Consider the following 13241-nt stretch of genomic DNA (forward strand, 5'->3'; position numbering starts at 1 on the left):
CCAAAAGTTTGTTGCATTGCAATTTGCTGCTGAACCATGGATTTATCCCCATTCATTCCAGCCAAGGAATTCCAACCTTTTACTTCTCACATACATAAATGATGTATACGCCTGCTCTAAATTAGTGCTGCATATATTTAGCCAATGTAATGGTTGCCTGTATTGCTCTCCTTAATGTGGCTTATAGCAAGAACTGTAGTTAAACTCTCAGTGGCATGTTTGGAAGTCTTTGTCGGAAGACTGTTGAAGCCTGATGGAACTCACAGATGCTCCTTTTCTTCAGAATGTGGGTTTTATTGATTATTTTCAGCTAGGATGTCTGTTTCCAAAGAGGCCCTTTCTTCCCATTTCTCATGAGCCATGTATCTCGAAGCTTTGTAATGACATCAGGACCCTCATATATCAACCCAATGCAGCTGTTAGCAGTTTCAGGTGCTAAAATATAAACCAGCTGCTGCTAAATGTTCTAATACTACTTTATGCTGTGATGCACATTCCTCTGACAGGAGAAAGGAGGATGATGTTAGTCCAGCTCTGTTAATTCAGGTCAAATGTTTAGCAAAGATGACCTATTCTGGTACACTTCATTTTATTTCATGAAGAGGCAATGGGTTATTTGTGGCAATGGACTTTCATTGTAGAGATGTATAGCATGACCCAAAGATTTAAAAAAAAAAAAAAAAAAGGGAAAAAATGTGCCATGGTCACTGTTGTCTTTTTTTTTTTTTTTGTCTAAGAGCTGACTTAGCCTATGTAGCAGTTCTAAAATTTTATAAAAATCAAAGACGGCAAGTCTGTTTAAACAGCCTTTTCTGGAATTGTTGGATCGTATTTTGAAAGATTGACAATTACTCAGTTGATCTTATTTTTTAAAATCAACATTTTTAATTAAAAAAATATTGTTAACAAGTACACACAAACAAGTCTTCTCCTCTAGTGCTGCAAAAAGAAGAGAAGGTTTAGGCCCTAACTTTAAAGCTCCAAATACTTTTCATTTCATCTGTTACTTTAAAAGGATAAAAATAAAAGTCTCAACGAAAGGATATTATTTTTGAGGTCATTTTTACATTCTAGGAAGTATTCTAGGAGAGTTTAAGATGCTTCAAGAGGGCAGTAAGTTTGTCTCCTTCACTGAAATTTTTTTTCCATCCTTCAGGATAGTGTATCTTTGAAAAGAATAAAGGAAATGAAACCTTAATTCCTCAGAGGTCCCTCACATATCCTGCCAAATGTCTTGCAATAATGAAACATAGTGTGAAGGCCTGAACATCTTAGCATACATGGATTCTTATCTTAAAATTACTCCATTGGTTGAATGGTCCTTATCACTGCATGACTTGTCAGTTTTAAGGCACAGTTAAGTAGAGGTCTTTACCAGAGACATTTCTGATTTAACCTTTATAACCTTTCTTCTTTTCTTCCCCCCTCTCCTTTTTTCTGCTCTTCTTTTTTTTTTTTTTCCCCCCCTTTTTATCCAACTGGTTACAAAGGAATTCTGCATACATGTAGTGCTGCCATTTAAACATCACATTTCATAACCAGCTGCTATACTGCGGAAAGATTAAGTGGACACTTACCCACCTACTTATGTTTTATTGTAACATCACTTCAAACTGAAGTTGGTTTGGCTATTTTGCTGTCTCAGGTGGAAGTTTAATAATTTTGATAGAAATTGGAGAGAGGGGAGGAGTGGCAGTGGTTCTGCTTTTTTTTGTTTTGCTTAACTCTGTTTTCCTTAAGTATGCAAGCCTCTTCTGCTTTTGAAGAGAAAAATCAAAGACTTTTGCATTCAAGCCCCTCCTAACAAACCAAAAACGTGATTTTGAACAGTGAGTCAGACTGTGCTCTGGCTTGTCTCAAAAGAGGAGGGGAACAGAATAAAACTAATTGTAGAAGAAAAGTTGGGGTTTTTTTTGTGGAGGTAGGTTTTTTCGTTTGGGGGGGGCGGCAGGCGGGTGCTTTTAATTTGCTTTTTTTAGAGGAGTAGGAGAATACCTTGAAAAAATTGCTGAAGAAGCAAGTGGTGGAGTCACAAAGGCCTCATCCTACTTGCATATCTCATTTTTACTTGAAATCTATGGTAGTTAACACGTACCTTCATGTATGTGCCAGCATTTTCTCAAAAGAAACTAAAAGTGAATTTTTGTGAAAATGTATTATGATAGAAAGAAAAACAAAACCAAAACCCAAGTATTTATGGGGAAAGAGAGGAAGAGAACAGAAAACTTTAAGAAAACTCAGTACTCTAACAGTGTTTGAGAAAAAATTAGTCCTTTTTAGCAAAAAACCCATTCCTTTTTTCCGTGGTGCCTGGCAAATGCAATCCTCCCCAGATCCTCTGGCTGAGAAAGATCAGTACATACGACAACATATATTTTTATCCTTACTGCGTTCATTTACTTTTTAAACGCATCTTCCCATTAAAAAAATGTGGGGCGATCTGTTGTTCCCAGGGAGCACAGTCCATCTGTTTTTAATGTGAGCCTGCCAGAGATTTTTGGAGAAATCTGAGGCTGAGTTACTGTTTGTGCTGTTGGGAAGGCCTGAGCGTATAGATGAAGGATTGCATTCTCCAATTTCATTTTCAGTGGGGCCTCAGTACTAGAAGACGTAAGACTGTTAACTTGGGTTAATCAGATATGGCCTCCAAATACCCTGGAGTGTGGTGACAGTGACTAAGCTGAATTAGGAACTGACATATGCAATGGTTTCTCTCTGCCAGCTGTGATTTTGGTTTCCGACTTGAATCAGTAAAATTTTTGCTGGAAAATTGCATCAAGTGGGTTTGATTTGTAATAAATTTCTGTGACTTACAGCTAATTTGCTTCTGGGTTTTCCTTTTTCTTTCTTCTTTCAAGCAATAGCATGGAAATCTTATGGAAAACTAGGAGAATACCCAGCTCTCTTATTTACAGGGACTTAGTTTTTCCCCTATTTGCTACATCCAAACTTCAGCTCACAGGACCTGTGAGATGCATACAAAGCAAGCATTATACACACATAGCAAGCATGATTTAGTGGAGGTAAAGGGCACGCAAAGTCTACCAGACCTCCCCATTGCTATGATCTTTCCTGCCTCCTTTTCTCAGTCTCACGAGAGCGGTTCGGCCAGGGAGTGCTGCAGGCTGTAGCTGCCTGTCTCATGAATGGGCCTGCACATCATGGGAAGGGAAACGCAACACGGCTGTGCTGTTCTCTAGTTTCTTTGCAAATGGTGGAAACACCCAGTGAAGGTTTATATTTGCCTGTTCAGTTCCTGCTTTGTCACCATCCAGAACCATAGTGCCCATGTCTCCATGTGAAGAAAACTTTAAGACTACACCAATCCAGTGCTAAACTGAGTAATACAAGGAAAAAATCCCTTTGAACTGGCAAACATTAGGCGTAAACCTCATTTATGTGTCTATTTTATATACAATAACACAAATAGGCTGCTTAGTTGTTCTGGAAGGGTAGGTGCTGAGTTCAGCTTGTGTATGAACTTTCTGGTGAAGAGCAAAACAGGTGGCACATTTTCCCAGGCACTCTGCTTACGGAGCCCACCAAGTCTCTTTGTACACAGACCCCCAAGTGAATCCAAAACCGGTGTTTTGTGTGTTTTGCCTTTTCCTAATGGGTCTGTTTATTTCTGCTAAGTAGCAGTGAGTGTCCTAAGACTGTGAAATAGTAGTAACTAAGGTTATAGTGATACAGGTGTTTGTCCTATGTATCACCTTTAATCTGGTGAGAACAACTTTGAAGTTTCAATCAATTTGGGGTTTCTGGGTTGAATTAATAGCACTGGTCAGTCTATATGTTAGTTCTTGTGACTGACAGGTTTGTATGTTTAACACTGTGGAGATTTGATAGCTGACAAGCTAAGTAAAGTTTTTAAACAAAAAATAAAACAGCCTCAAAGCTTATTCTCAAGGGTTAACTATGAGCCAGTCTCGTATCATAAGGGTTATGGTTAGTGACGGATATATGCCCTGGTAAATTGTGTGAGGGTTCATTGAATTAAACAAGGTGTTGCTACTATAATTTACATTCTGAAAATCTATAACTGTGTTTCCAGTTTCGCAACTAAAATGTATCTGAACTTCCGTGACCTACCAAAAAAAGAGCTGACAGCTGTATCTCTAGTTCAAAGCATCTTTCCCACAGCAGGCTTTGGAGACAAATTTTCATTTGTACCACTACTGGTGGAGTTGTGTGTCCGTGCAAGTATGCAGGAGTATCTATAATCTATCTTGGGCAGAGGCTGGTGTTCTTAGTTTGGGCAAACATTGTGTTCCTGTGTATGTGCCGCTTTAGCTTTTATTTATTTATTTTTTTTAACACCTTGCAAGCTGTAAGGTACTGCACGGTCTTGAAGTTGCAGGAGAATCCAGCTCTGGTCAGCAAAGCGATTCAACAGGAAGAACTGGGTTTTCATTTTATTGTCTGTGCCATTGTAAGATGGTCTGGTTGTTTACCCAGAATCAGAAAGCAGTTTCCTGAGACTTTTTCCCTCCTTTGGGTGTGCTGTCTAAATAAGTAAGGTTCAATACTAGTTACTCTCTTACCTGTCACTTAGTCCGTATGTGGTATTGTGCCAATGAAAATTATGAATGGGAAAAACATGTTTCATCCTGCATTTTTACATGTTCCTTTCCTGCTCCTTTTATTTTATGCTTTAAATGTATAAGATAAATATTAAGTTTGACTTGCATAAGGTTTGCACCTTTCATCCTAAACTCTTGCGAAGTGTTGCAGAGTGCTGTTTGAACGGCTGTTGTTTTGTTCCAGCGGTGTCTATATTTCAGTGGTGGATATATTTCAGTGATTCCTGTTCTGTATAAACTTTGCATTCAAGATTTTCCAGGTTGTGAAATGATTTTGCATTCTGCAGAGTAAAGATGCAGATGGGGCATTAGCTGTAATGATAATGCTGTTGCTACAGCAGCAGTGTAGCTTGCTACAATTTAGCTTTAATGTCTTCTGAGCGAAACCTTGTTGATTTTTGCACAGAATTTGAAATTGTCTTTTGAAGCAATATTTTTATGCAGTTGAACATTAGGTATTGCTCTATGCACAGTGGACTCTTTGAAGACTTGCGGAGTGGGGAACACTGATGTTTGATGTTTGGTGCAGTCTTACCTAACCTACAGCACTGACTTAGTTCTAGTGTTACTTAGTTTTCTCATTTTGGGTGTTTTTCAAGGTGAAATACTTCCCGTTATAATTCCAAATGGTAAAATCCTTAATCTAGAGTATCTTTTCTTGTGAAATGCCAAATCTTGACTTCGTTGAAGTCTTAAGCAAACATTTTGAGGGTGTTTTTTACCCAGTTTTACCACTCTACTTCCCCATTACATTACCTTGATTTCATGCTGATTGTAGTCATCAATAAAAAATCATGTACTGATGGAAGATTGTGCTTCTGGTGATTCATGTTAGATTTTTGTAGTAATTGATTGGCTCATTTCTTCTAAAAGGTTTATTTTAAACCTCCACAGATACAACTTAGCATGTTTTAAAGCCTTGAACAGAGATTTTACGCAGTGCTTAAAGAAAATCCTAGGTAGTTTATCTTTATCAGTACCCACACAAGTGTCTGTTTTCATGAAAAAGCCTAAAATGAGAGATTGGGAAAAATGCAAAAGGGAATATGTGGTTAACAGCATACATCTCCATGTATATTGTAACTTGGGATAAGCACCCTCAGGAGCTGAGTGCTGGCTTACAAGACCTGAATACACAGGATGATAATGTAAAATCAATTTGATTTCAGCATCTGTTTGAAAGATAGTTTGGTTATTAATACTGTAGAAGGTATGTGTACTTCTGAATGATTTATTTTATTTGTTGTGTGCATATGTTAGGAGGGGATTTCTTAGAATACAGTTAAACTCTCTGGAAAATTAAAGTCAGTTTTGTTAACTTTTCTCCTTTTCAGGCTAATAACTCTGAGGCCATTAAAAATCATGTAACCAGAACTGTAAGTAATTCCATTTTATTTATTTCTTTTTCCTTCACTTGACCTGATTTATTCTCCTGTTTGTGGCTGTTCTGTGTTCCTTATTTCTAAATCAAGCAGGGGAGAAGAGAAGTATCAAAATCTTCATAGACTGATTGTATTCAGAGGAGTTCAGAAATTCAATAAGGTTTTTTTTTTTTTCAGCAGGAAGAATATTAGTTCTTTTGTTGTGGTCAATATAGAGCTCATCTTTTGGTCTTTTTTTGTTCAAGTTACTATGCCATGTTATTTACAAAACAAATGAAATGCCCCTTCCCAGCCATTTATTATTATTGCTGCTGTAGTACTACTGGTACAAGTAGTATTAAATACATTTATTGAAGTGCAATAGAACCCAGTCTTCTAAGTGATGTAGAAATTTCTGCAAATGGGAAGTATTGCACATTTGAATACTCCTAAGTGCTATCAGGATACTTTTAGCACAATTTCTGTGAAATAAGACAAAGAAGAAAAGATTTTTTGAAGTCCTTTGCAGTCCTTTTGCCGTATAGGCCGGAGACCTTCACAGGGGTTGCTTTTGTATTAGCAGTATAGTTTGTTTACTTGGGGTGGCAATAAATGTTTTTGTATAACTGAGGTCATCTCTGTGGTTGAATCCATGCTATTATCCACACTGTTTCAGTAAAATTATAATTATTTCTAAGTTGCTAGAATACATTTGATATTGAAACCAGCTATAATGTCTAGTGACAAGATTGTTTCTCCCTTCACTCTTCCTTAACTAGACAAATTAACTAAAATAAAAAAATCAGAATAGAGCAAACATCTGAGTTATCTGCATGTGAATAATTGGTTTTGACGGCTGCTTCTAGTGTATTAAGCAAAATAATGAGGTACATTGGGAGGAAAATAATTGCAGATCATTTTCTATTGTTAGTTGGACGTTTTTAGCTTCATTGTGTTACATCTGAATGCTTCAGAGGGTTTTCTGTTTGTACTAGTTGCTTATTATACAAGCCAAGGTCATATGTTTTGGGTTTTTTTTTCTGTACGTGTAGCTCATGCACAGCCATTTTGCATGCAGCCTTAATGGCAAGCAATGCTTTTTCAGCTGCGCCTTTTGTCCTGTTGTAGTTTGCATTGGTTGTTATTTAGCCATTAGCAAGTTTCCTGAAATTTTTGGTAGTTACTTTCCATGGACCAGTATACCCCAGGAGCAAAGGGCGAGGGGCAGGGGGTCACTGGGAAATAGAAGAAAGTTCCCAACTGAAACACAGAGGTAGGAACACCTATTCCTTTTTGGAAAAAAGAGGAGGTGTGAAGCTGCAAGGCTGGGAGATGCACAGTGGGGCTAGATGCAGCCATTGCCCGGATGAGGCTTTTGCAGCTCTGGTTCTGTGACCCATGACTGCAGCACGCATCCCATCTGTGTAGCGCTAACGGGAGGTGCGTTCCTTGTTTTCCTGCCTTCACTTCCTTCTAAATTTGTGCCACGCTTGCTCTCCTTTTGGTGTATTAACTGATTTGCAAGAGACTACTTTAACCTGCCTGACTGGTTGTTTTTTTTTTTTTGATCTGGGATTTCTTCTCCCTTCCTCTGTTTCCTTTGCATCTTGTTCCATGGCATCTGGTCCAGGAAAGAAAAGCTCTCTTGCTTTTTCCTAGCAACGTGACTGCTAATGGAATATTTCTAGTGTCAGTCCTTACTGCTTTATAGGAAAGCTGTGTAAACATCAACAAAGAGAGTTTGGCTTGAATTCTAGATAGTGTCAGAAGCAAAATTTTGTTAGCTTGAATCTAATGTTTTGGATAGCTCTGACGCATGGATAACACTTTCTTACTCAGGAAGTCAGAAGTGCATTTTCTTACATTTAGAGGGTTTCCTCATGCCCCTGTGGACTGGAATCTTATTTTATTCTTAATGTTAACATATTAAAAACAAATAAATGAGGCTTCTTGTTTCAACGAAAGGCTGGCAGAAGTGATTCTGTCACTTTCTTTCCAAGAATGGCGTGCACGTCATTTTCTGTTAGTTAATAGGGTGCTAAATTTGTGATGAAAGTTTGCTTCAGTTTTGATCTCTTGCATCTTAAATAGGTCAGAGAGAAACTCGGAGACCTATTTCTGAAGTCTTTCCCTCTGCCACCACATTTTTTCTTTCCACTGTGGACATCCCTGTATCTTTTTACAGAGTTAGGAAGTAGAGCACATACATAGAGGGACTTTGCGTTAGGTGCTACTGAGTCATGCTGTGCAGGACTTATACAAAGCCTCATAATGTGGTAGGTGTGAATTAATGCAGAAACCTTTATGCTCTGCCATGTCTGTTGTGCTTAATCTCATTGCCTGTGGATAGTATTCATTCAGGAAGCTGTTTCAAAGCTCTGGAGTAATTATGAAACTAGGCTACAACCGGAGCTGGCACACATGTATTATTTTAGTCAGTTGAGGTGAACTCCTTACCTAACACTTAACATGGTAGTACTTAAATACAGACATAATAAGTTTCCCCATAGGTTTGCAGTGGAGAACAGTCATTCGAGTGTTAGCACGACTCTGACTCACCCAGGCAGGTGTGTTCCTGTTCTGTGTGTGACAGTGTTACCCAGCTCTAGGGCTAGGTGGTAGCCTCATGAAGCTCGGTGTGAACTTCCAGTCTTGAGACACTGTAGAACTAAAGGTTGAGACATATTACGGCTTTCTAAATGTGAATATGTATGTCTGTAAAGTTGTATATGAAGTAAAACATGAATTGTGCCTCATTCTCACTTGAATAGGGACTTTACATGCATTCGGTATTCCCTCCTAAAGAGCCCTTAGTTGCAAAAATTTGCTTTGTGCCTTCTCTCTGTTATGAATTTCAATTTTTTAAAAGAAGAGAAAAGGATGGATAGAAGACCCAACTGTACCAGGAACTTTCAGGCTGTGAGCAGGGCTGCTTTTCTGAACCTAGGTGAGCTGGAAGATGATCTTCCTGCCCCACTTAGTTCCTTCTTGCCCTGGCAGATTGGTAGATGGAACTCCATATCCAAGTGCCCCACAAACTTTAATAAAGACGAACTGGATTACAAAGCCCTACAGTTAACTTGTTTAGGGGAGCCTGGCCTGTCTTGGCTGAAGTGTAATAGGCAAGAATTGTGGGAGCAGCTTTGCCAGCAGCTAAGAGTCAGGGAGACAGCAAGCTGGGATTTATAACTTCTGCAGACACTGCTACTTGCAAGGGGCACATCTGTCTGGACTCTTGCTGTTATACTACACAGGGCAACAGATCATGATTTTTCCAAAATACAGTATACAGAACAAAAATAAAATGCACAGCCAAACAAATAGCTCTCTGCAGTAGAAATAATGATGAATCTCTCTGCAGAGAGTCAACTCCAAAAAAGATTTTTTTACTATTTTTTTAATATTTACTGCAGGAATAGATACAAAGTAACATAGAGACATTTGTATTCACAAGGCATGAATCTTTGTTTTCCACATTAGGAAGCATTCTAAAGCCAGAGGTCAAAAGATTATGCAAATTTTGGTTCTCATCCAAGACATCCAAATGTGTTTCACTGTAGCTTCTAAAAGCAACTACTGTGTCAGTAGGAATTATCATGGTGGAGCAGTCCAATGATCAGTGTAGTTCATTGTCCTGTCTTTTCTGCAGTACCCTGGAGTATATAGAACTGTTACACTACGCCTTAGAATAGGTTACAGAATTTTTTCTGATTCCTATCTGTGGCTTGGGGAATGAAAATGCCATCACAAATTTGGTTAAAATGCATTCAGGTCTCCCGCTGAGCAGTCTCTCTGTTCACATTCTTCTTTGTGGCTGTTTAAATGGTGAACAATCGTGTGGAAAAAAGTTTCATAAGCTAATTAAAAGCTGTGTAAAATGCATGTAATTTTATGACAGATAAGCTAGTCGCGTTTTCCGATGCTTGTATCAACACTAAAAATAGGCACAAAGAAAATATTTATATCCCAAATAGATCCATGTCATTCTTTCAAAATATGCCCTGAAACCTTTAAGTCACAGCTTTCTCATTGATTTACATTTCAGATAATTGTAGTTTCTTCTCATTGATCCTTACACTTGTTAATGCTCCCATTGAAGAAGGAGCCGAGGAGAGAAATAGAGGAGTTGTGTGAATGCATGTCAGATCCTGGAGCCGTGAGTTTTCAGTAGTGCTGTTCCTCGGAGGAGCATGTAGTTGATGTACATCTGTCTCAGCTGTTAAAAAGAACGTGGTCCTTGAAACCAGTAGTTCTTATATTCTGCTGAGATTGCTTTTAAGCAGATATTGTATTATTATAGTTCAATGCCAGGAACAGGGCCTTGGAAAAGGCTACTGGATGATTTTTCACTTGGCTTCCTCGGCCTGCGTTTGATTCTAGTCTCAAAAGGGTTAAGTCGTTATCCCACCTGGTATTTCTAAGCCCATGTGTGGGCCCACATGTCTAGTTTTACTTTGGTATTGGATGCTAGCAGTTTACATATTAGGTTTTTGATATTTTTTCCAGAGCTGTCATATAAAACATAGTAAATCAGTGTACTGACAAAATGCAAATGAATTTATCTGGGGCAAAACTGATCTCCCTCCATGATCTTTCTGCTCTCTGAAGCTCTACTACAGAGAACTTTAGCCTATGAAGTGTGTGAGCCTACTAGCTGTACCTAAGTTCCCTTATTCAGTTCTTGGAAAGGTTGAGGATGATCATCTTGCTGAGACACATGATTTTTTTAGAGATATGGTTTATTTTCTTTTTTTTTTTACAGGCATTATTTTTTACTTGCTGTCCCAGTTTCTTTCCTTGAGAGGCAGCCTTTTGTCATAGACGAGGGGATGCAGGCTTAGCAGAGAGTTTATTTCATACTCCTCCTATTTCTGGACTAGCGTAGAAGTTGTCTCAATGCCACCTCAGTGCCACACTGTGTGAGATGGCCTGTACTATATCTGTGTCATGTTTTTGCTCTGAAGCTGTGGAGAAACTGGAAGAGAGGTTGCAAAGGTATGAGATGGAGCCTGCTGCCTGGGACGGGCACAAGCTTGCTGTTTGAGGCAGACCAGGTAATCCATAAGCAGGTTCACCCTCTTTGGTGTCAGAGGAGGGTGAATAAACAGGACTGATCTCAAAAGCCTGTTTTGTCCAACCTGTGCTTTAATTGCTGTCTTGCCCACTTCCTATGCTTCCATTGACAGCAGGCTGTGCTGGGAAACTTATGTTCTAGTGATTGTTGTGACCTGGTGAAAATGATGTAGAATTAAATATGGGCCCGTTTCTTAGCTTCTGTATCATGCTGTACTGGACTCTGGGATGGTCTCGTCTGAGGACTGCATTTTTGAGAAAGCTGGGACAGCAAGCTCTGCAATGTGCCCAGGACTAGATTCAGGAGCCAAAGATGGTAAAAGCAGCAGTAAGGAGGATGTCAAAGGAAAGAGTTGCATGGCTTGAGCTTTCACTGGAAAAGGGTAATGATGCAGTGCCTTGGATGCAATGAATTTGCTCATTACTATCATTCTGTGGCTGGAAAGAAGACAGTTGTCTTTTGAGAAGCAATTGCTTCCCCCTGCTGGCTTTCATACAACAACTGCAGCTAAACTTGTCTGACCAAAAGGCTCTTTGCACTTGTTTACATAGGGATAACTTTTATGTGTTATTGTTTGGGATCGATGTGTTTGTTTGGGATATAAAAATTCCTTAAAACTCAATGAATAGGTAAACGGGAGGTGTTTTGTTTTTTCAAAACTCTGCTTCTCAAATGGGTGGTTATACTGTCTGGATTTCGAGGCAGTCCCAGGGAAGCAGGGGAACAAGAACCGTGGGGAGAAGCTCAAGGAAGAATAACCTCAGGGTGGTCTGTCTTACTGGCAACAAACCAAGTGGTAGTTCCCCTGGATCTATCCTAGTTACAACTCTAAATTTTTAGCCAGGTGTGGTTAAACACCCCATTTTGAGCCATTATTTTTCATTCCCCTTCATCTTTTCTGCTGTTGTTGGTTGACAGGAAATGAAAATTGTCTCTAGTTTTGCAAGATTTTCTGTGTAATTGTCCATCCTGGGAGATGCCAGATGGCATTTGCTATGTTGGAAGAGATACGCCAATGTTTTGCCATTTGAGAAAGTTGGGATAGCAAGCTCTGCAATGTGCCCAGGACTAGATTCAGGAGCCAAAGATGGTAAAAGAAGCAGTAAGGAGGATGTCAAAGGAAAGCGTTGCATAGAATCATAGAATCATTAAGGTATGTTTTGCCATTATCTCTCCAGTGTGCAGCAAAGCAGGAAATAGTGGGTTTTTTTTACTTAGAATCATAGAATCATTAAGATTGGAAAAGACCCTTAAGATCATCGAGTCCAACTGTTAACCTATCACTGCCAAGTCTATCACTAAACCATGTCCTCGAGCACCCTTCTTTTAAATACCTCCAGGGATGGAGATTCAACCACTTCCCTGGGCAGCCTGTTCCAATGCCTGACCACCCTTTCAGTTAAGAAGTTTTTCCCAATATCCAACCTAAACCTCCCCTGGCGCAGCTTGAGGCCATTTCCTCTCATCCTGTGGCTTGTTACTAGGGAGAAGAGACCGACCCCCACCTCGCTACAACCTCCTTTCAGGTAGTTGTAGAGAGCAAGAAGGCCTCCCCTCAGCCTCCTCTTCTCCAGACTAAACAACCCCAGCTCCCTCAGCTGGTCCTCGTAAGACTTGTGCTCCAGACCCTTCACCAGCTTCATTGCCCTTCTCTGGACACGCTCCAGCACCTCGATGTCCTTCTTGTAGTGAGGGGCCCAAAACTGAACACAGCACTCGAGGTGCGGCCTCACCAGTGCCCAGTACAGGGGCACTATCACCTCCCTGGTCCTGCTGGCCACACTATTTCTGATGCAAGCCAGGATGCTATTGGCCCTCTTGGCCACCTGAGCACACTGCTGGCTCATGTTCAGGCGGCTGTCAACCAACACCCCCAGGTCCTTTTCCGCCAGGCAGCTCTCCAGCCACTCCTCCCCAAGCCTGTAGCGTTGCATGGGGTTGTTGTGACCCAAGCGCAGGACCTGGCACTGAGCCTTGTTGAACCTCATACAGTTGGCCCCGGCCCAACGATCCAGCTTGTCCAGATCCCTCTGTAGGCCCTTCCTACCCTCCAGCAGATCGACACTTCCACCCAACTTGGTGTCATCTGCAAACTTACTGAGGGTGCACTCAACCCCCTCATCCAGATCATCGATGAAGATACTGAACAGGACCAGCCCCAACATTGAGCCCTGGGGAACACCACTCGTGACCGGCCGCCAACTGGATTTGACTCCATTCACC

At 40.2% G+C, this 13241-nt stretch overlaps 1 protein-coding gene across 1 annotated transcript in view; it reads left to right on the plus strand.

The window, feature by feature from the left end:
* The window catches only part of TNS3 (tensin 3), a 231977-nt gene that overhangs the window by 100511 nt on the left and 118225 nt on the right, over positions 1-13241 (plus strand). The window contains 1 exon segment of the mRNA XM_082308287.1: positions 5918-5959. Coding sequence (XP_082164413.1) covers positions 5918-5959 — 42 coding nt within the window.

The sequence above is a fragment of the Platalea leucorodia genome (assembly GCF_965183815.1).
Source record: "Platalea leucorodia genome assembly, chromosome: 1".
NCBI lineage: Eukaryota > Metazoa > Chordata > Aves > Pelecaniformes > Threskiornithidae > Platalea > Platalea leucorodia.